At 42.6% G+C, this 23,348-nt stretch overlaps 1 protein-coding gene across 13 annotated transcripts in view; it reads left to right on the forward strand.

Annotated features, from left to right (window-relative positions):
* The window catches only part of RAP1GAP2 (RAP1 GTPase activating protein 2), a 693,938-nt gene that overhangs the window by 436,667 nt on the left and 233,923 nt on the right, over positions 1–23,348 (forward strand). For 11 of the 13 annotated variants that reach the window (XR_012800437.1, XR_012800436.1, XM_075594386.1 and 8 more), the window contains one exon: positions 1,214–1,298. Coding sequence is in view for 11 of the 13 variants with exons in the window: in XM_075594386.1 (XP_075450501.1) it covers positions 1,214–1,298 (85 nt within the window). In the remaining 2 variants the exon portion in view is untranslated. Of the gene's footprint in view, positions 1–818; positions 954–1,213; positions 1,299–23,348 lie in introns of those variants that run through there. The other 2 variants (XM_075594390.1, XM_075594393.1) reach the window with 1 other exon arrangement.

A 23,348-nucleotide genomic window follows, 5' to 3' on the forward strand; every position in this document is an offset into this window, starting at 1 on the left:
AGCGCACACCTAGCCGGCCACGAATCATGCGGACAATCAAGGGCAGCGCATGAGCGCCAGCGCGCCCACTCCCTGCCTGACCGCAGCCTTAGGAGGCGGCCATTTCCTTAGACAATTAGGATTTTTACAGATTTATAACAGGAGCACCAAACGATTGCCAGCTCAGGTCAGAATGTAGGATTACACATTGTCACATGCTTTACCTATAAAAAGATGATGGGGGAAAAAAAGGAGCAATGTAGTATTGCTGCTTTAAAAGAATATATTCAATGAGTGGCAAATCCTAGATATTTGGGTTACTGAGACTACACCTTGTAAGATCAACAGCCTCTGTCTAGTGATATCTGAGGACAGGATTTAGACAATTGTGACTATAAAACTAGAGTAGCCTCAAGAACAACCTTGGAGCAATGTTCCCCTTCAAATGAAAGAGCTGAGAACAAATGCATTAGTACGTTTTTCTGTTTTCAAGGGAACTTCTTTTTTTTCAAAGGCAGAGCAAAGTGCCATTTCCTAGCTCTTAATGCACCTGCATGTCACAGTGATCATTGAACCGGATGAAAACATATTTTATCTTTTCCACGTCCCCATGTTCACTCTCCCACTTTTTCATCCTGATTACACAAAGACATAACAGAACATCCGGGGGTTTTATTATTTTTTTTGTGCTCTTGTTTTTTTTATTGGCATTTTGCTTCTCTCCTTTACACGTACCGTGCATAATCTTTCATGCTATGAAGAGAAGAGCCAGAAACACACAGAATAACGCTCAGTAACTAGCTAATGCCAGATGGGAGGAAAGGGGAGGGAGGGCTGGGGGGAGAATTACCGTAATGAGGTTGTCATGGGAACACAACTCTATTTATCTTTCGTTCCCTGAGGTGTAAAGCACCTGAATTGAGCTTTACCTGCAGCACTTTCAGTAGTGAAGCTCGTAGCTGATCATTGCACAGGTTAGAATGTTTTTTTTGGGGGGGAAAGGGGGTTGCCAATGTTTGTGGAGTTTCTAGAGTCTGAGTCATCATGAAGTTATTGAGAATCCAGAAAACAACGATTGTCAGGCGAATTGAATTTGCCTCATAAGTTGTTAGACGATTTAAGAAAATCTACGTGGAAAGTTACATGAAGAGTAAGAGGAGAAGGCCTGATGAGGACTCATTTGTCTGCCAGAATATAGCAACCTTGTTAATAATGGGCTACTTTGTGTCAACAGGAAGCAAGAGCTGTCTAACGCTTCAGAAATGACCCTTCCCGATCGTCCTCCTTCACCGCCTGCGACTGCCCCTCCCAATATGAAGGTAACGGATCATAATTAATCTGTAATTTGTTTTTTTATGTTTATCTAACATTGTCCCAGTACTGCTCCATGCTGCATGTATATAAGCAAATCTTTTCACTCTGTTTTGACTATGTCTGAGGTCACACAGAACAGAATTGTGGGCCTTGTTACATAGCTATCTGAAGCAGTCTCTTCCTGGAAAATAATGGTAATTTTCATGGGGACAGCTCTCCACTGGTTTGCGAAAGACTGATTTGGGGATTATCCATATGCTGTACAAACGGCTTTGCTTTTGCTTCTATAAGCAGACTCTGTGATAATTGCCATTTCTAACCTATGACGAATCAACCTTTTCCACCATAGCACCCTAATATTATATTCAAAAATAAAAAAAACAATGTTTACATCAACCATTTTACAATATTTTCCATCAGTGTAAAAAGTTCTGTAATAAGGAGACAAATAAAAATTGTGTTGAGAGCATATATAGAATAACAGTAAAAGGCGTCCTGTATACCTGTTATTAGTGGTTTGGCAAGGAGGAAAACAGTTGAATTTGTGGGTACCAATATGCTGATGTCCCTCCCACTGTTGTGCCCTACTGGACCATCTATGTACAATATAATGGGCTGATATTGTGGAACTCCTGCAAATGAAACTGCGCCTCATTCACTACTAAAGTATCTCACGTGCACAGTTGCCAAGTGTGTTGGGATAAGAGAATGAATCAAGTGAGTGCATATAAAATGTGTATTTACTCTTACAGTCACAATCAATTGCAGGAATGTATCATTAAAATTGTGCCACACATACTGTATGAGTTTGACTTGTGGGACAAAAGACAGGAAAGCCCAATGCTACATCCAATGTGACAAAAATACACAGTGAAATTCTTATATATTATTTTGAAAAGCGATCATTTAGTTAAACCCTTTGGGCAAAGCATTATAAGCCTGCAAGCCACATCAAGGCATGACCAGTGAGCAGGTCCTAACACTACCTGATAAAATTCTCATTTACCACTATTTGGAGGGAGAATGACCACATTGGGTCTGTCCAAACACAGGAACATGAAAAAGACCTGCTTACATAGAAAGTTGGGAGGAGCGAGCTTACACCCAGGGGGGTTAGGGCACTAACCTACAAACAACTGAAAGCTGAAAAGTAAGGTTAATAAACACACAAAATCCCAGCAAGCTCAAGAAACCCCTAAACCCACCACAATATATATATAATATATATAATGTCAAAAGGAGTGCTACTGAGCGTGGCCAAATCTATACAACAAAAGACAGGAAAGCCCAATGCTACATCCAATGTGACATAACTACACGGTGAAATACTTATATATTCTCTTGAAAAAAGGTAATTTAGTTAAACCCTTTGGCCAAAGTGTTATAAGCCTGCAAGCCACATCAAGGCACGACCAGTGAATACTACCTGATAAAATTCCCATTTACCTCTATTTGGAGGGAGAATGACCACATTGAGTCTGTCCAAACACAGGACCATGAAAGAGACCTGCTAACTTAGAAAGCGTTTCTTGACCTTGCTGGGAATTTGTGTGTTAATTGACTTGTGGGACATTAACATGCTTTTCTATGAGTGAAGAACTGATAGAATGGGGTAGATACGTGTTGTACCACTCACAAGTATTGGTTATACCTCCTTTTCATGGGGGACACTCAGTACTAGCAAACATGCAAAACATCAGCTAAGTGTATTGGCCTTATGTCTTACATACTGTATTTCTCTAATATTTCAGACGTGTGACTTCATAGTAAATACAGATGTAGCTTGTGATATTGTTCCCCCAGATATCACAACATATCCTATTATAACGCGGAATATTATAGAGTTTCCAAACGATTCAGTGGCAGTGTTGGTGCAAAATATCACACCGTATTCCACCATATCACACCAATTAACAATGATGCCTGCTATATACAGTATGTATGTAGGTAATAAATCACAACAAATCTAAGACACTACATACAGTATACAGATGTACCAAAGGTAATTGTACCCGCTGATAGCACAGAATATCATATTATAATGCAGTATCTCAGAGTTTCCATAGGATGCAATGGCAGTGATAATGCAGAATATCACAATCTATACATCATAATGTCATCATAAGACAGTGGGGACAAAAATGTTAAGCTAATACTGTACGAGGACACAACTTTCTTACCTTATTACTAAGCTCCTTGATCTCTGTTTTGTTAGGTTATCCTATCATATCTAAAACTATTTAAATTGGTAAGAAGGTGTATTTTTTTATAATTTTATCAAATGTGCAGGTATAATGCATTGGGCATGTTAAGATGCAGTGGTGTAGGCCAAACATGAAGGCCCTGGTCTTTGTGCTCTGATGTTCTTGATGATGTAAGTGATTTTTGGTATACATTATTGATGTGGGGATCTTAGCCCGCAGCATTTCTGAAACTGTACCAGTTGTTGTGGCCTGTGGGTATTTGGAGACAAGGCTCAGCAGGAGAGTACTTTATGAGCCCAGTATGGAATTTCAACTGAGAGGCATGAGGACGCATCATTTCTTGTCTGCTGAATGTGGGCAAAGAATTCACATGCTGGACTACTACAACTTAATGTTATAACCCGCTCTATATTTACGTTTGCAAGGTTTGTTGGGTAAGTTCTTTGCAGTGAGTTATTCCAGTCAACTATATTAAAATCTGCTACTATTACATTTTGTACGGCCCCTATTTAATATGCAGTGAGTCTTTCCTTGGTTTGGGAACAATGAAACAAAATTCAAGTTTTCATAAACAAATCAAAGAGCCTCACAAGGGCCGTGATTCATGAAACCGTGATGCGGGGTGTTGCACCCAGATCCACAACGCAACTTGATGAATCCAGGCCAATGTGTTGAAGAAATATTATACAGTACCATATATGTAACTCACTGTTCTGGATTCAGGTTCTAATGGAGAGTTACAAAGCTTATACCCCCTCCTTAAAAATGGAAACAATTTAATTCTAAAATGTGCTACAGGTGCAGAATGCAAAGCTGTGGTCATTACTTTAACTTGGGTCCCCAAAAGAACTCACTACACCAGTTATTTCATGTACTGTATATATATAGTATATATATATATCACAAAAAATATCAATGTGAATATACAAAAGGTTTTATATGAAGAGTGTCATGATGGAGTGCAGGTGACACAGCTATGTCAATAGTTTGAATTACATTTGGAATGCCCTATGACATTTTTCTTTTTCTATCATTGTATGTAGATGGTAGCATACAAAAGCCTGTAGTACTTGTACACTAAATAACAAAGAAAATAATAGAAATAATAATAAGAAAATAATAACCAAACTTTAATCAGTGATTGGCAAAGAAGGACTTCTTCCGGCAAATGGATCTACGAATTCCAAACGAGGGAGGAAAAAAGAGAAAAGAGAAAGAAATATAGTGTAATACTGCGTGGGTTAGCATTCAAAGTATATAAATATAAATGAGAAAACATTTGACATTTTCCTTATATTAAGGTGGTTATTTATGGATTTCGTATTGCTGTATCTTTAATAAATTCCACGTAGCTAAAAAGTATTTCTGAAGGATTACTTCATATTCATTAAAATTAGTGTAACGGTGTTTCTGACCTGGCTGACCCACCCAATCTCACATTGGCCCCTGTGATCTAACCAGTCCCCATTACATGGTCGTGTCTGGTGGTGCACCTGTTGGCAACAAGACTCCTGAGTCTCCCGCATGATGGTGTATGGGGAGTGTCAACCCAGACAGGCAGCTGAGGTAGTGTTGGTGCGAGTCCTACCTACAGTAGCGACATTGTTTATTGCAGTAAAAACCGCCGGCTGCATGCGGCTGGGAAGCGGGTAGCCGCGGCGCGTGGCGGCACACTGTGACGTCACAGTAACATGCGCGCCCGGCTTCCCCGTCTTCCCCGGCTTCCCCGACACCCCTGGAGATAAAATGAAGGTAAGCGGGGGTGCGGGGAAGCAGAGGGGCAGTGTTGTACTGTTTATTGCTGAAGTTTTAAACTTAAATTGCGCGCGAAGCGGAGGGGGGGTGCGTGGGGGAAACGCGGCGGCGCGCGGTTGTTACTGGCGGCAGCTGGGGTAGATCTCGGCGTGCCGCCGTGATTTAGTGCAATAAACAATGTCGGTGCTGTACATACAATGCAGCGCCTCCACCTCACCAGGATCTCTGCATCCGCAAGAAGATGGTTCTGATGAGGAATTCCTTCTTGGTGGTTCCTTCCGCTGTGGAGTAACTTCACACTCACACATTGGGGTTTCTTTGATCAAGGGCATCTTTATTGTAGTTGGTATGGGCAAGCTGCCCCTCACAGCTAGCAGCGTAGCCGATCATTATCTGTACTTTCCCTTCCAATGGCGCGCCCTCCCAATGGAGTTGGATCACCTCTCCCCTCAGGGAGATCACCACCTGTGCCGGTCCCTGGACACAGTGTAGGCCCGGCCAGCCTTGCTGCTGCTGGCCCTTGAGTTAGAACTGTGTCACTAGTTAACTCACTAGTGGACACCTTGGCCTTCTGCTCTGAACTCAGCCTTGTAGAACACACTTGAACACTAACTTTGGGCAGTGCTGTGCCTTATATACCTCAGGAACAGGCACATCTCTGATGTCACTAACGGCGGACTCAGAGCATGTTACCACTCCCCTTGAATACATATGATATCTCACCAGGGTGTGAGGGCAAACCTCCATGATTGATGCTGGCAACCCTGTAACTTACCAGGCTTACTGCCAGCATGAGAGAAAACTGTATGCCATTTTACAGCATGGCTACATTCTCCCCCTGGTGAATCCCAACGACCCGTCTGGGACCTAAATTTGGTGCACCTTCTTCCAGGAAGCACTACAAAACATAACACATAATTATGCACAACAAATTTATATCATACAGTTTTCATGATATAATGACTCTACAATGCTCACTGACCAGCAAATGGCACTGTACCTAAGCAGACCCCACTATCCTATCTACCTAATAATAGTGCCTGGGGTCTGGCTTCTTTACTTCACGGCCAGCTATGTCTGTTACAGTCACGCTGTACTCCTGGGGTAACTGACTCTCTGGTCTATACACTACTTTATGCATGTATATACTGCGCCCTATGCTCCATACTCTCATGAGTTGAGAAATCCTTTCTTCTGCCCAGCGCCCAGTGCATCCGCCACCTTTGTTGACAACATACGCCTCTATGGTCTCTCTTAGCCACCCATCCCTCTGATCCTCTATTTGTTGCATGAGGGGTTCAGGGACATAGGGGTACTCCAACCGGTGGGAGTTTTTGTAACGGGTCACTAAGGCCCTTTCGGCCCGGCTTGTCCGGATGAGTCTAGCACTGCCTGCCCTTCCTGGCAGCACCCATGACAAGGGTTCGTGTTGCTCTGCAGGATCCCTAAACCTACTTGATCCCTTTGGATCCACTACCCCTGAGCCGATGTCATACCATCGCAGTCTCAGTTCCTCCAGACGGCCTTCCTCCGTAAATTCCCCTGGGGCCCACCAGTAGTCCACCACCCCTTCTTTTCAGAGGATAAACCGGTTGAGCAAGGCCTCATACCCCTCGAAACCGGGCGCCCACCATCTGGTTTCCCTAACCTCTGTTGGAGCCGCCACGGGACCCCCACTCTCCTCCAACCCTCCCCCTGAGGATATTCCTGAGGTACCGGTCGACCGGGAATTGGATCCTAATCTCTTGGGCCTACTGGTAACACTAACTCGGATAGAGCTAGGGCAATCACTTGATACTGACACTTCCCAGGTGTACCTGCCCCCTCCGGACCCATCTTCCGACGTAAAACAGTCAGCAAAGTCCAAGCTCTCCCCAGTCCTTTCATCGGAGGTGACTCGGGACTCCCCAGACAACCCGTGGCTCGACTGGGACCCGTAGGAAAAGATGACAGGGATAGGGGTTTTAACTATGGCCGGGGGTTGGGCATAGGGAAAAACGGCAGGCATCCGCAGAGCTACGACCCGCATCTCTCCACTACCTGGCCCGGCGCCATCGGACTGGCCTTCCGGTTCTCCCGTCTCATGGTTCCCAGGCTTCCGCAGGGCCTGCCAGCTCCTCCCGGATCCAGGCGACCGGGTGCAGCTACTCGGACGTGAGGACGCGGCCATCTTCCATCCGGCTCCGTTGTGCCCGCCGGAAGTGAGGTCATCGATCTCGCGGGACTCGTCGCCATCTTGTGTTGGTTCCCAACCGGAACCTCTTCCTCCACGACCACCGCCGGCGCCTGAGAAGGGCAAGGACGTCTCTAACCGCTCCATCGGCTCGGGTGGTTCTTCCTCCGCCGTTGGTTCCGCCAGTCATCACGGCCGTGGGACTCCGCCTCTTCGGTTGCCTCTGCACAGGCGACACGCGACTACGCTCAGTTGCGACACAGGTGAGTGCCGTTTCTCTTACAGCACCGCTGTAGTGGTCCGCCGGTAGGCGCGTCACCACCGCTGTCATGGGCGCAGGCTCCTCGTCCGAGGAGTTGAGCTCCAATCCAAGGAGTGGCACTTCCATCGGGGACCGCTGATTAGGTTCTCCTCTCTCACCTTGCGTACAAGTCCCGTTTTCTTCTTGCTCCGTAGTTATCATAAGGAGCGACCCCCCATGCTCCGGGGTCCACAGGCTCCACTTTGACCGGGGGCAGGGCTTCAGCGGTCAGCTTAGCTGTGTCTGCTCCCACCTCCACGGCCTGCCCTGGTACGAAGGGCTGCACTGCCCACAGATAGTGGATGCCGCATTGAGGGCATCGGGACACGGTACTGACCGTACCACCTGGCAGCCGACACTGCATGCACAGGCACGCCACCGTCTCCTTGCCACCTGCCTTTAGCACCAGGAGCCTCCTGGAGCCGAATAAGGGAGATGTCGGAATCCTCATCGATTTTGCTGGCCATCTTAACCACAGGAGACACCTTCTGCAGTGGTCTTCCCAATAGCTCAGCTCCTCGTGACTGAAAGGCAGGGGCTGGTTTGGTAACTCCTCCTTCTTCCAGCTCAACCCTCATCTGACACAGCTGGAAACCACTCCCCCTGGTTGAATTAGGGAAGGGTCCCACAAGTTGATAGGATAACCCAGCACTGGGGCTGAGCTCGTCACTGTCGATGAGGGCGCAGCCGCAGCTTTTGCGCCATACCTCCCATCAGGGTGGGGTTTTCCTTTTGGCGCCACTCCCGGCCAACTCTCTGCAAGCTTTGCATTTGCAGCATTTTCTGCAATCGGCCCACGCGGTCTCCCAGGGAAGCAGGAGCCGCCATCTTGGTTGGCCCGGCCGTTCACAATCGCAATTGAGGTAGATTGTTGTACAGCGTGTGCCTGCTGGCACACAGTTCCTTCACTTCCACACACCACCACAATGTCCTCCATACTGTCCTCAGGGGTAGTACCCCGCGGTCCTAGGCAGGACCAAAACGGCGCGGCCACAGCCTTGGCGCCACTCCACAGCAGGCTCGCAAAAGTCGTCTCCGTAGCTTGCTCTTCATTAGAACGCACACCACGTGCGCTCTCTCCATCTGCCTCCGTCTGGCAACTTGGACCTTCTGCGCCGCGCGGATCCTCCATTCTTGCGGTCACCATTTGGTTGCTGTTTTTACTGTTATTGTACATGGAGCTCCTCTCTGCGGGGCAGCTGCCATACCGATACAATAAAGATTGCCCGATGCACCACCTTGTATACCTAATGTAGGTCTGACTCGTGTTGCACTACCTCAGGCTAGGCTCACTCTCTCTGTGTATGCTGTGTCTCTCCTTTTTCTCCAATCTGTGCTGACTGTGGTAAGTGGTCTGGAATGGGTTAGAGTACTCTGGTTTCTCCATGCAGTACTGGGGCGTCTACCAACTGTTGGTCAGTCTAGCGCAGACCCTCTCCAGGATTCCTGACCTCGTTAACAGGCTATCCCTTTAGGCATCCTACCAACTAGCACTACCTCAAGGTGACTAGGACAGATATAGCCCCTCTCCAGACCCACTAACTCCTTCCAGGCTCCCAGGTCGTCCCGGCGGTCTGACAACTCCATCAGCTCCCCTGACTACCCCTGGGTTCCGTCCGAACACAGCACTGACTGGCAGCATACACTCTCCTGTTTCCCAGTGTGCCTAGCAAAAGCATGTCCTATTGACAGGTCTCTCAGCAGCGCTCCAAATGTAACAGTGTTTCTGACCTGGCTGACACACCCAATCTCACATTGGCCCCTGTGGTCTAACCAGTCCCCATTACATGGTCGTGTCTGGTGGTGCACCTGTTGGCAACATGACTCCTGAGTCTCCCGCATGATGGTGTATGGGGAGTGTCAACCCAGACAGGCAGCTGAGGTAGTGTTGGTGCGAGTCCTACCTACATACAGTGCAGTGCCTCCACCTCATCAGGATCTCTGCGTCCGCAAGGAGATGGTTCTGATGAGGAACTCCTTCTTGGTGGTGCCTTCTGCTGTGGAGTAACTTCACACTCACACATTGGGGTTTCTTTGATCAAGGGCATCTTTATTGTAGTTGGTATGGGCAAGCTGCCCCTCACAGCTAGCGGCTTAGCCAATCATTTTCTGTACTTTCCCTTCCAAAGGTCCGCCCTCTCAATGGAGTTGGATCACCTCTCCCCACAGGGAGATCACCACCTGTGCCAGGTCCCTGGACACAGTGTAGGCCCGGCCAGCCTTGCTGCTGCTGGCCCTTGCGTTAGAACTGTGCCACTAGTTAACTCACTAGTGGACACCTTGGCCTTCTGCTCTGAACTCAGCCTTGTAGAACACACTTGAACACTAACTTTGGGCAGTGCTGTGCCTTATATACCTCAGAAACAGGCATATCTCTGATGTCACTAACGGCGGACTCAGAGCATGTTACCACTCCCCTTAAATACATATGACACCTTACCAGGGTGTGAGGGCAAACCTCCATGATTGATGCTGGCAACGCTGTAACTTACCAGGCTTACTGCCAGCATGAGAGAAAACTGTATGCCATTTTACAGCATGGCTACATTAGTAAATGGTAATAATTAAATATCGGAGTTTAATAAAAAAAGGGGCGTAAGAAAACATAAACACAAACACAGAAATAAACACAGTATTCACAGTGAGCAGTCCTGAGTAATATGTGCCAATAGACAATTCCAGCAGCCTGTTACAGGGGGGTTTTAGAGAATCTGTGTCCAAAGTACAAAGTGTGCATTCCAATCCTCTGTCTGTAGGTGGTAGTTTCAAAATAACTACTGGTGAGTAATACATTCCTGGAGAGATATTTGTAACTTCTTCTTGCCTCAGAATGTTGTCCTCTACCTTACACACCTGTAGAGGGTCCAATCGACACGCCCTGAGTCGATGGCGCTTTAACCATGTGTACGGCAGCTTCAAAGTTCCAAAACAAATCTCTAAACCAGACACGTCTTGCCAGGATGGCTTCCTCAGTGGTCAATCACATCATCACTGATCAACCCTTATATACCCCACATTTAACCATTTACTATGGCTACAAAGTCACCAACATAGATAAAATAAGTGCAAAAAAGGGAGTACAGAGTTATACAAAAGATTATAAAATAATGAACAATGAGAAAGTATGATATTCAAAGCATCAAAAGGGTACTAAACAGAATATATATATATATATATATATGTGTGTATATATATATATATATATATATCATTTTTTTTGTTTATATATATATATATATATATTCTTTGATGCTTTGAAAATCATACTTTCTCATTGTTCATTATTTTATATTCATTTGTATAATATATTGTATATTATAATAATTGTATATATAAATAAACAAAATAAATAATTATGATGCACGTGTTTATACCAAAATTAGAAATAATAAAATTGAAGAAAAAGGAGATCCAAATATGGCAAAAAGTATTTAAACCCAAATTTTAAAAGTGAGCTAAAAAAAGAATTTTGTATTATGAGTGGTAAGGGTTATTTACAAATTAAATAAAAAATATAGAGACCAATATTTAAGAAACTCAAAAAATGAAATGATAATGGACATCAAATATATGATGGTAATGGGTTTGGCCAAATGTGTGGCCCATAAATCCATATGAGTCAGTAGGAACCAGAAATAAAATAAATTAAGAATCTAGGTATAAATTAAGAATCTGGATAATTAAATCTAAAATACATTTTAAAAACTACTTATAATGACTATAGATGCAAAGATAAGAATTAAATTAAAGTGTAAGAGATTTGATGCAGTGGTAAGAGCGCATAGGGCTTCTGCCAAAGAGCTCAGCAGGTTAAAAGGGCTGAATCACAGATAAACCACTTCAGAGCCAGCAGTTTGTAATAGATTTTGAACAGTCTCACTGAGAATACAGCTTTAACTAAGTCTGTACAGTACGATAAATCCACCTAATTTTTGGTTGACCGCGCAGTTAAAGCCTTACCAGATTAATTTAGTTTGCACGACAAAGATCAGCGGTGGTAGGACAGACAGGAATTTGCCTTTCGCAATGTAAATCTTTCATATGGGTTTTCAGCAATAGTGCAGTTTAGTTCACTGCTCCATGCAGGCCGGCACGACCGGGGCGGGTGGGGTTCAATTCTTACCAGGTTGGGCTGTGCACGGGCATTGAGGCTGTGGACACTTTAAGGGGGGAGGCAATGTTCGATACTCACCGGGTGTATTTTTTTGCTTCATTATCCATTTTAACATGGATCCCTATAGGCTTATGTCTGCCATTTAACACAGTGTTAGCGGCACAGCCTGGGTTAAAGAAGTGCATAACCAGCAATTCACAGCCGGCTGTTTTGATTTTTTGGGTCTCATTAGTTGGAGGCTGGTTATACGAGCTTTGCGTTATGAAGCTGGAAGTGGCTACAACCAGACAGATAAAGGTTATGGTGAGTAAAAAAAGTGACAAAACCCCTCCAGTGTACAGCATAAAGCAAAGATTAAAAAACAAGTATAAAAAAACCCAGAAATTAGATGCATCAAAATGTGCGCCTCGGTGTGTAACTTTTTCTACATCCAAGGGGCAATACTGGATTTGGTAATATCAAACAATGTAGAATAACACATATTCAAGTCCTGGAACATTTGTTTAACAGTGATCATAACATGGTCTCATTTGAAATAAATGATCAAAAACCATATTACTTGAGTACAACAAAGACTTTAAACTTTAGAAAGGCATATTTTAATAAACTGAGGTCTAATCTACAAGGAATATATTGGGATGGTGTTTTTTCAGAGAAAAATGTAGAAGATAAATGGTCTTTAAAACATTGTTAGAAAAGCACACTTATTAGTGTATACCCTTGCGTTATAAATATAAAAGAAGCCAGTATAAACCAATGTGGCTAAATAAACAGGTAGTAGAGGAAATCTAAAGGAAGAGGCATGTGTTTCGATTCTTCAGGTTAGAAGGGACGGAGGGAGCATATTAGAATTATAAGGAATGTAACAAAAGTTGTAAAAGGGCAATCAGATTAGTAAAAATGGATAATGAAAAAAGTAATAGTCAGCATGGATTTATGAAGGATAGGTCCTTACTAGTTTATTTGAGGAGGTAAGTAGGCATTTAGACCAGGGTACTGCAGTTGATGTGGTCTACTTAAGATTTTGCAAAGGCTTTTGATACGGTTTCACTCGAGGTTAGTGTACAAAATAAAGCAAATTGGACTCTGTAAAAATATTTGCCCCTGGATTGAAAACTGGTTGAAGGATAGATAACAGAGAGTTGTCATAAATGGAACTTTTTCAGGTTGGGCTAAAGTTGTGAGTTTAGTACCTCAAGGTTCGGTACTGGGACCCCTGCTTTTTAACTTGTTTATTAATGACCTTGAGGTTGGCATAGAGAGCAAAGTCTTTATCTTTGCGGATGACACTAAATTGTGTAAGGTAGTAGAATCAGAGAAGGATGTAATTTCTCTCCAGAAGGACTTGGAGAGACTGGAAACTTGGGCAGGTAAATGGCAGATGAGATTTAATAAAGATTAATGTAAGGTTATGCATTTAGGAAACAAGAATAAACAGGTAATTTACTAATTAAATGGGGTAAAATTAGGAGAATCCTTGATGGAGAAGGATTTAGGAGTGCTTGTTGACAGCAGGTTTAGCAATGGTGCCCAAAGTCATGCAGTAGCTGCAAAGGCAAACAAGATCTTATCTTGCATTAAAGGAGCAATGCATGAAAGGGAAGTAAACATAACTATGCCCTTTATAAAGCATTAGTAAGACCACACCTTGAATATGGAGTACAATTTTGGGCACTAATCCTTAGAAAAGATACTATGGAACTAGAGAGAGTGCAAAGAAGAGCCACCAAATAGATTTATGATGAGCGGCTAGTTAAATTAGATTGTGTACATTTGGAGACATTCTCACATTTCTGCTTGGAGCACAAAATGCTGCAGTATAGAGATGTGTAAACATTTTGCCCAAATTGGCTAATCATGCAAAATTTGCCGTTTTTGTTTTAGTATTAATGAATAATGTAGGTTTTTTTTTTTTTTTTTTGCAAGCATTTCAACTACCAAAATTCTCCATAGCTTGACATATGTCTTTTGTGAGAGAGATAGGGAGAGGGGGAGACAGGAAGAGATACCTGTGAACACATCTGAGATACCTGGGAAATAATCTAATTTACGAATGCAAATGAGCTAATTCAATGTGCAAAGCGGATTATTTCCACAGATATCTGAGATTTCATTTGAAGTTCTAGAGAAACGTTTATTTTTACCCCCGTCAAATTTTCAAGTGAAACGAATTTGGGCATGTTTGCACATCACTAGTGCAGTGCATCAATACATATTTTCCTGTGCGTTGATACAGTACATACACCACCAATAACTTAGAGGCCAGGGCTGTGACACTGAACAATCGGAATCCTCAGCAAACTTCAGCAACACCGGTAGCTCACACCGCAGGTGCGTCATGTACAGACCTTTCTGATTGTGCAGAGTGCGCTGGTTTGGGCTGGAACAATTGGTATTGCTACTTTGAATCTCTTAATGTTTCATTCATTCACAACAAATGGGAGAGTACATCATACATTTTAATGTGACATGTTAGGTCACAACTTATAACTAACCAATTGATTTACAGAGGTAGCGGGATGTATTGGTCCCTCACAAAACAGAACATATCTCATTATACCGCAGAATGCGACAGGGTCTCTATAGGATTAAATGGCAGTGTTGGTGCAGAATCTCACAACATATCACACCCAAAGGAATCAATGAAGCCTGCTACATCTGCACACTGTAAATTTTATTTCATAAACCACATTAGTTAATTGAGCATCATATTCTTGCTTTTTATGCTGTGATATCTCATGCTCCTGTGCAGTACAGGAACTGTGTCGCCCAATTCCTGATAATGTCAGATAGTAAGTAAATGCAAGCTGCACCTTTCTGGTGCATCTTAAAGCACCTATACCGTGAAAAAAAATGGTTTGCCCCCTAGATGGGAAGCAGGGGGATCTCCAGAGAGATACTGTGTTAATTTCAGCTCTGGGGACTCTCTGCTCCCCTAGATACTTCCATTTAAAGGTGCTTCCAGTATCTCTCTGCTGTTTAAAGGTCATGCAGCCCAATAAGAAGCTGGAAGGGATGTCATCGGGGCTTCCTATTGGCCCGCACAGGACCTTTAAATCACAATATTGGGTGCCTAACCAGGGCAGCTACCTTCCGAGGTTTTTATCTCAGAAAGCAGGGCATCCAAGGAGCTGAAATCAATCCGTTCCAGCTCTGGAGACCCCCTGCTTCAAACATGGTCAATAAAGGAAGAAAAGAAAAAAACCAACCAACAGGTAACAGTTCTTTAAGCAATTGGTGGGAGTTCTGTCAATACCAAACTTATTCTCCATTTCATGCATATGCTGCTTTTCCAAAGACAACAGCAGGCATGTAAAGAAACATTTTTAGATTTTTAAAACATCAGTTGCAGAGTAAAGTTACCATTTTTCTAATACCAGTTGTTTAACTTTATGCCTTTGATAAGCTTAACACCAAGGAGACAGGAGTTTGACAACAGTATTGTCCTTTTCTAAAACTTGTTATCCTTCGTGGTTTAAACTGACGCTTAAAAATATGCAGGAGAACAGAACATGTTGGCACAACTTTTCAGAAATGTCCTGCAGTACAGCAAGGTACTGTATATGTAATCATATATTGTACATTTAGAATATTGTAAATGAGTAAGAATTGACAGAAAAAACTTGCAAAATTGGTTGATTAATTTTATTTATAAAATGTTTTACCAGGATGTAATAAATTGAGTTACCTCTCATTTTCACGTATGTCCTGGGCACAGAGTTATGATGACAAATACATGGCCCTTGATTTCAACTGTTTTGTACAGTATGTTTGCCCAATTTCTATGTTTCATTGTGAAGTTAAATGCATCTCTGATGTTGTTCTTTTCTACGTATTTGCCGTTATATGCATATATTTGTAAACATATAAAGGAAGCACATGATTCTGACGAGTCAAAAATACACTACACTTTGTATCTTGCTGTTTTGTCTTGTTCCCTGGTGCTTGAATTTGGAATCCTCTCCTAATCCTCCATATGCCATATAAATGGCATTCTTGATGCTGATATACAGTCTAAGCAAAATAAGATTTTCAATGTTGAATTCGTTAATGTAATTTCTAACCATCATAATCATTGTACTATTAAACCATGTAGCATCATAATATTAACCATTTTACAACTAGTATATTACATTGCATTCTTAAATATTTGTTTTTCTTTGCATTAAAACCCCCAAGAAGATATTTACTGTATATCATTATTATGTAGCAGGATAAGGCATGATTTTCTCTTTTGCTCCCTTCTATGCTCTGAGTACGTTTTTCTGTTTGTGACCGAAACATCTAGAGCAGGAGTCTGTAACCTTTCAAGGAAGAAGAGCCATTTTATAACAAAATGTCTTTGTCCAAAATATTCCGAGAGCCGCAACACATGCATGAATATTACACCCCCATAAACACATACATATAGTGTACACACACTAACAGGCAGTGCTCGACAAAGCCATTCACCCCCTCGCCTGGGGCGAGTGGATTTTGTGAGCAGGCGAGGCGGCGGCAGGACAGAATCCAGATGGGAGCGGAAGAAGAAACTGGCGGCGGGAGAAGACGATGGCCATGGCAGCAGGGCAGCAGGAGTCTTTGGATGGCGAAAGGCAGCCAGCTGCAGTAGGAGAGTGAGTATTACTATCCATGTGAGCAGCAGGAGAAAAGACGGCTGCCCGATCCGGAAGTCTTCAGTGACTTTACTAAGGAACAGCTACACCACTCCCTCCCTTAAATACCATCATCTCAGCGAATTTACCTGCTTTTTTCCCGGATCAGCATGCATATGTCTCTCTGTGCTGCAGTTTGGAGACTTAGCTGACGGGGACCTGCAGTCCTATACCACACAGGGTTCTGCGTTGTTGGTGGGAATGGTGAGAATCAATTGAGCCCACACTTGTTCACTTTTACCCCTCCTGGAGTCACAGGATTGTTATATCATATTCCTCACTCACCTTAGTGTTTTGGGCTTTGTGGTACAGTAGGTGAGAGAACAGAGTGCAACAAAGTGCAAACAAGGGCGGCGCAGTGATAAAGGGCATAAAATAGTGCTGTCAGTATGTGAATATATCATAAAAACTTTAAACAAAGTGCAATAATGTGTAATCATAAAGTGACTAGAGAATAATGTGAAAAAATAAATAAAGAGATTTGCAGCTCAAAACCCTTTAAGTGGATGGTCTGTTTGATCCACTTCAGACGTTGATGGCCTCAAGGTGTGGGGGAGCGCAGGTTCAATATGTAATAGAAGATGAATAAAACATAGTGCAAATATAGTTTGTAACCATCGAATATGTCAGATACTCGATCAAATGGAAACTCACGGTATCAATCAAATAAAGGCGTTTCAGAGATCAGTGATCAGTGGCAATGAGCTTGACTCTGGTGTATGAAAAATGCAGGAACTTCTTTCAGATAGGATAGCATACGGTGTCACTCAGGGATATTCACCAATCAGGGTAAGAGAGAAAAGACATCCATAGCGTAATCCAGTACAAGAAATTATTTTATAGAAACAATATTAAAAAATGAACACTTACACAGTGTCATACGAAATAAGACACATAAAATGCTGATGTCATCAGATTGGGTTGCTCCCCCTGTCACGGACCTCTCCGCTTCAGCTCACCACTGTCCGCATCAATCGTGTGTGAAGCTGCAGGTAGGTGTCCTGATAATAGGAGGGTCTTTGTGCCTGTTCTCCCGTCTATGGAACAGCTCGACGCAACATCCAAGGGGGAGCGGTGTGGAGTCTTCTGATGACGTCACGCGGGCGACTACGCGTTTCACTAGGCGTGTAGCTTCGTCAGGAAAACTTTGTAGTAGGTACCTGAATATTTATCTGCCACCTCTCCTATTACATAGCAGTTGATTTATCACTGTATGCCGCAGCAAACATCTACTCTCTTCATTGAATTACAGCATATGACTGGCAACATTTGTTTCTTATACATTGTATAATGTACATTGTATTTTACAATTGTTTTTTATCTTGGTAATATATCAATATATCTGGGTATTTGCTCGCCCTGTTTTAATAAAATTGTTTTACATTTGATATCTCTACACACTTGTGCTCTATTTTTTCTTTTGTACACATTATTATGGATTAGGTTAATCCACACAGAGCAGCATTAGTTTGTAGTATATGCGATTTCTTTTATATTTTATTTATTTCGTTTATTACAGTTTAAATCTATAAACATTTATTATTTATTCACTTATTCTTTATCTGAGCGCTGGTTTCTTTTGTTGTATGCATGCATGCGTGTGTATGTATGTATGTATGTATGTATATATGTATGTATGTATGTATATATGTGTGTATATATATATGTGTGAATATATATATATATGTATATATATATATATATATACATATGTGTGTGTGTATATGTATATGTATATATATATATATATATATATATATATATATATATATATACATGGAAATAGAACAAAAAGCGCAAACAATATAGAATTACCACCTGTGTATAATGACACAAATACAATATATAAGATATCATTACCACTATATATATATATATATATATATATATATATATATAACAAAGTGTTAACCAAAGTGACAATACTTTCCTTAATCTTTGCTGCCATGAAGGTCCCCACAAGTGCCAAGTAGATTACACTGTGTAGAATGACCTAGGCGCACCAGGAAAGAGAAAGGAAAATGGGGTGGGGGGAGGGGGGAAACATAGGTCTATAAAATTGATAATATTAAGTGCTAAGTAGTGTACTTACAATACATGTAGGATTGTAGAACTCGTAAAATAGAATTGTTCAAGAACACGGTGGAAACTTGGACTGAAATATGACCATTCTTTAAACCCGTTTGGTAACTTCTGGATCCTTTGGACTGCTTGTACTGTAAATATCTTCATATATTGTCCAATGATCAGTGAGATTGGACAGTAGAACTTTTAAACTATTTATTAAGAAACAACCTAATAGTATAGGTATAAAAAAGCTCACACATGTGAGATAAAATTGCAGTATGGAAGAGACACAATATTATGGGTCTGATGTATCGATGATCCCCTTGAGATATATGTATATAGTAACACACAATCGATCTTGTGCCAGACTTTGCCCTTAGGCCCCAGTTAGGCCCGGATCCCTACTGAGACCACTATTGTAGCGAAGGCCCTAGAAAGGGACCTCCCTAGTAGAGATTAACCATCCAATCTACTGCGCTGTCAGACGGACGGCAGCCTTCGGACGAGACCAGACATGGCAACCAGCAGTAAGGCGTGAGGGAAGTTTTGCAGACTCCGCATCGTGGGACCACTGATGCAACTCTGCTACCGGAGGATCCCTCTACGGTGCACGCTGGCATCAGAGAGGCACGGCGTGGGACAGTGCTGGAGGCATGCCAGCAGCTGGGGAGATGCCCGGAGGTAACAAGAGACCTGACCAGCGCTGGCCGGGCCCTCATGCAGCTACCTGCAACCCTTTGAGGGAGAAAGGCAGCAGCTGGGGAGAGGCAACCTGTGGACAGAGAAGAGAGGCATGTAGGTACTGAAAGAGCTGCATGTGGCTTGGGAGTCGCAGGTTGCCGGCCTCTGATCTAGGGGATTACTCATTGAACTGCAATAGTGCTGATTGGAAAAGTGGTACTATCGCACTAGTGCTGCTTGAAATAGAAGCAGAGAAACTTTGCAAAGACTGTGTGCTTAAAATAAAGGTAGAACATGTCAAGTCTATGGATGTGTGACATTGGTTAGACAGCTACGACTGTAAATGTGTGTATATAGTAGCAAAATGTAGACAAGAGTAAGGTCGCGCTCATGGTCAGCTCTTAGCCGCTGTGCCGCGCTCATGCTTGTCAGTGAGCCCCTGCAGCCGCAATGAGAGCGGCTTTAGCAGGGGCTCGCGCACGCTTCAGCAGGCGTGCGGTGGCATAGCAGACAAATTTTTTTTAGTTTCAGCGCTGACGGGAGCGGAGGGCCGGTCACGTGAGCGGTTCGCCCAATGAGGGCGAACCAGCTCCGTGAAGTCACTGGCCCGCCCCCCGACACGCCTCCGCACGGCTGGAGTCTCTATGGACTCAGCCTAAGTATCAACTATAGGCACACATGCATAAGGAATGTGGCTGAAAATATGAAGTAACTGCATTCCTCTCATGGGGTATAAATATGTAACATAAATAGATGTTTTGTGACCTTTCTAGCAATGTTTCTGCTAGCACGGAGCTGTACCAATGCAGACAACAATGATTCGGAATCTATGTGTTGCCTATGCTATTTGAGGCATAGAAAGGTAGAGACATGAACAAGATTAGACTAAGCTTCAGCCTGTAACCCAGGCATGTCTAAAGGTCTATGACATAACAATTAGAGATGTTCAAACCTTACAAGATTTGCTTAACTGCTTTATCAATCCCCACAACATAATTATTATAATTTTTTTTAAATGTTCAATCAAATTTTGAAAGCAAAAAGGAATCAAAATGAATCTAGCATGCAATGACCATTGACTTTTACGGTTAAGCCAAACTGATGCAAAAGTTTGGATCCAAGTGAACCAAAAAGGGGGAAATTAGCAGAGGTTGCTAATGCGTGCAAAAAGTTTGCACATTTCTAATAACAACTAATATTCTTGACCATCTTCATCTTAGGTCTGTGAAAAAATCAGGGTTGTGATATTAACCAATGAGTATACCCCATTCTGCAAAGCGCACAGAACTTATTTTAAGAATTGTCTCTATAGTGCATACTGATCATATTTCCCTATTTACATTATATTGTTCTAAGAGGCATTTTGGTAGTCACGCCTACCAGCCTCTTTGGCTGTCACTGCTTTTGGAAGAGGAGTGCTTTTTACTGTCATTTTCATGGCTTTTAATTGTCTCTCAAACAGAAGCCAGATCCTGTAAGTAAAGAAGCCATTTATATGTGACATAGGAAAGCTAGAATGAAAAAAGTCAACGATTTTACATTGCAATCTCAAAATGTGACAGCATGAAGTGTATTATCAAGTGACAGCTGACTTTCAGAAAGCATCTGCTAAGAGGGCTGCTTAACTTCCAAGCTCCTGCCGGACCATTCTCCTTATACTTACATCTCCTACTTTTGAGCCACAAACAGGTTGAAATTCATGTCTAGGTGCAGGTTGGAAAGAGAGCTGTTTGAAAAGATCAATATTATCAAACACCGATCTTTCCCGGGGTCTGGTTTTCCATTTTAGCTTGCAGCCTACTGGTAGTCTGTGCCTTCTGCTCTGTTGACAAAGTCTATACAGGGAAAGCTGTATTTATACCTGAATTCTGGGATGTAAGCAAGTGAGACTATAAAACTACTCTAATCTTTCTCGGTGAGTCGAATCAGAAATCCTTTATTAAATAGTTCAGCAACCATCTGCTATGTAATCATGTAGATCGACTTACTACTAATCCCTGTACTGCTGCATTACCACCAAAGAACATTGCTGTGGGGGCTAGCAAGTTGGCGCGAGGTATTGTCACTCAGGCACGGGCTGATTTTGGGTCCCAGGCGACAAACACCGTTTTACTCAGTGAGTGACTAAACAGGTGATGCAGTCTATCATGCTATCATTGAAGGAATAAAATGCCCCTTTTTGCCACAATAGGAGAAGCTCGCAGAACTGAGTCTGGAGCATCCGAACTACGCGGATCAGGTCAGTCCTATTTACCGCAGGCTGGACTCATGGCAAAAACAAAATCACTCAATCAATCTTTAGCTAAAGACATTGAGAAGGGGCCTAACACCTTGTATATTAATGCCCTACCAGCTCATAATTAAATGCTCCCTACATTTTTGGCTTCTTGTCCTGTAAACATGGGCTCCGAACTCTCTCTAATACCCATCATGACAGAGTACAGATTTGACCCTAAAGATTTGCTATCGCCCCTGCATTACAAGACAAAAAGGAGGTCAAAAATATCAGAATCTGGAGATGTCCATGACAATGTGAACACTTCAAAAGAGCAATCCATGGCGGTTTGTGTTTTTCTTTCATTTTGTTTCCATACAGGAATGAAGCAGAGAGTCTCCGGAGCTGAACCCCATTCATTTCAGCTCTGGGGGCCCCTTAATTCCAGAGATACAGTACTTACCTCCATAGGGGGTGCAGGTTTCTCTCTCTGCAGTTAAAAGCTCCATAAGAAGCCGCATCACAGCTTCCTATTGGCCCGCAGAGCCCGGGAGCTTTGAAAATTGGCCATAAGTGATCCCTGGAGTGGCTACCGGCAGCCACTACAGAGGTAAGTAACTCTGGAAGCAAGGGGTCACTGGAGATTAAATGAATGGCGTTCAGTCATGGAGAACCCCTGCTTCAATCCTGTGTAACAAAAGGCAAGGAAAAAAAGCTGCATGAATTTTCCATGTATGAGCCGGCTAAAAAAAATATGCCACATTTCGACCTGGATCACAAGCTTCAGCTTTTACAACATTTCCTAGTTGAATCTCCTGAGGAAAAACAAGATTTATATTTAAATCTACTTGAAATGGGCTGAAGGTTGTCTGGGAACCAAATATCTCTTTAGAAATAAGAATCCCACCCAAAGAAAATTGGCCAACACTTGATTGTTAATTGTCTTTTCCACTGTTTGTACTGGTACAGTTACCCAAATTGTTTTTGAAAACTTTCAATGTATCTTCAGGGTCTCATATGTTCAACTGATGGGGTTAATTCCTAATGCCTGATCCTTGACTGGACTATCGAGTAAGCAAGTCTTACCCAGGACATACTTGAAAACGAGAAGCGACTCTCAATGTATTATTTCCTCTTAGATCAAAAATAGAAAAAGAGGCACACCACTGGTCTTCCAAAGATTGTAACATTTATTGCACAAGCATCAATGTTTCGGTTCGCAAGCGGATCAAAACGTTGATGCCTGTGCAATACATTTAATAATCTTTGGAAGACTAGTGGAGTGCCTCTTTTTCTATTTTTGATTTACCTGCGGCTCCGCATCCAGCGGGACCATTGTTGCTGTGCACCCATGGCAATTTGTTACCAAGTATCGTCAGTGCACCTATATTGGACTATTATTTCCTGGTAAAACATATTACACATGCATAAAATACCCCTCATCTCTCATCATTTTTTTTTACCTTTGGTTGCCTGATAACAAACATGCTAAATAAGTCCCAAAAGACCTTCTTCTATGGGTTTATCAGTTTGTATGACTGTTTGCGTGTTCCTTCCCAGTATGACTATGTATGACATCAGTGGGCTATGGCTAATGCATACTGTATCTTGCAATAATACTTCTGTAACTTTTTAATTTCACCTCACGCTTTATATCTCACTTTGATACAGATGTTTGTTCATATTGATGTTGTAAACCTGTGATACACGCTAATAAAGAAAGTTTAATTTAAAAAGCAGAAAAAAAGGTGTAAACGGCGATCACAGCATCTCCATCAGCCAACGCATTGAAAGGTAATTTTTTTTTATTAACTAACGGTGAACATCAGCAGTACACTCTGACGCGTTTCGTCTAGATTAAACTTTTTCAACTCTTTGAAAAAGTCTAAT

The sequence above is a fragment of the Ascaphus truei genome, chromosome 3 (assembly GCF_040206685.1).
Source record: "Ascaphus truei isolate aAscTru1 chromosome 3, aAscTru1.hap1, whole genome shotgun sequence".
NCBI classification, from domain to species: Eukaryota; Metazoa; Chordata; class Amphibia; order Anura; family Ascaphidae; genus Ascaphus; species Ascaphus truei.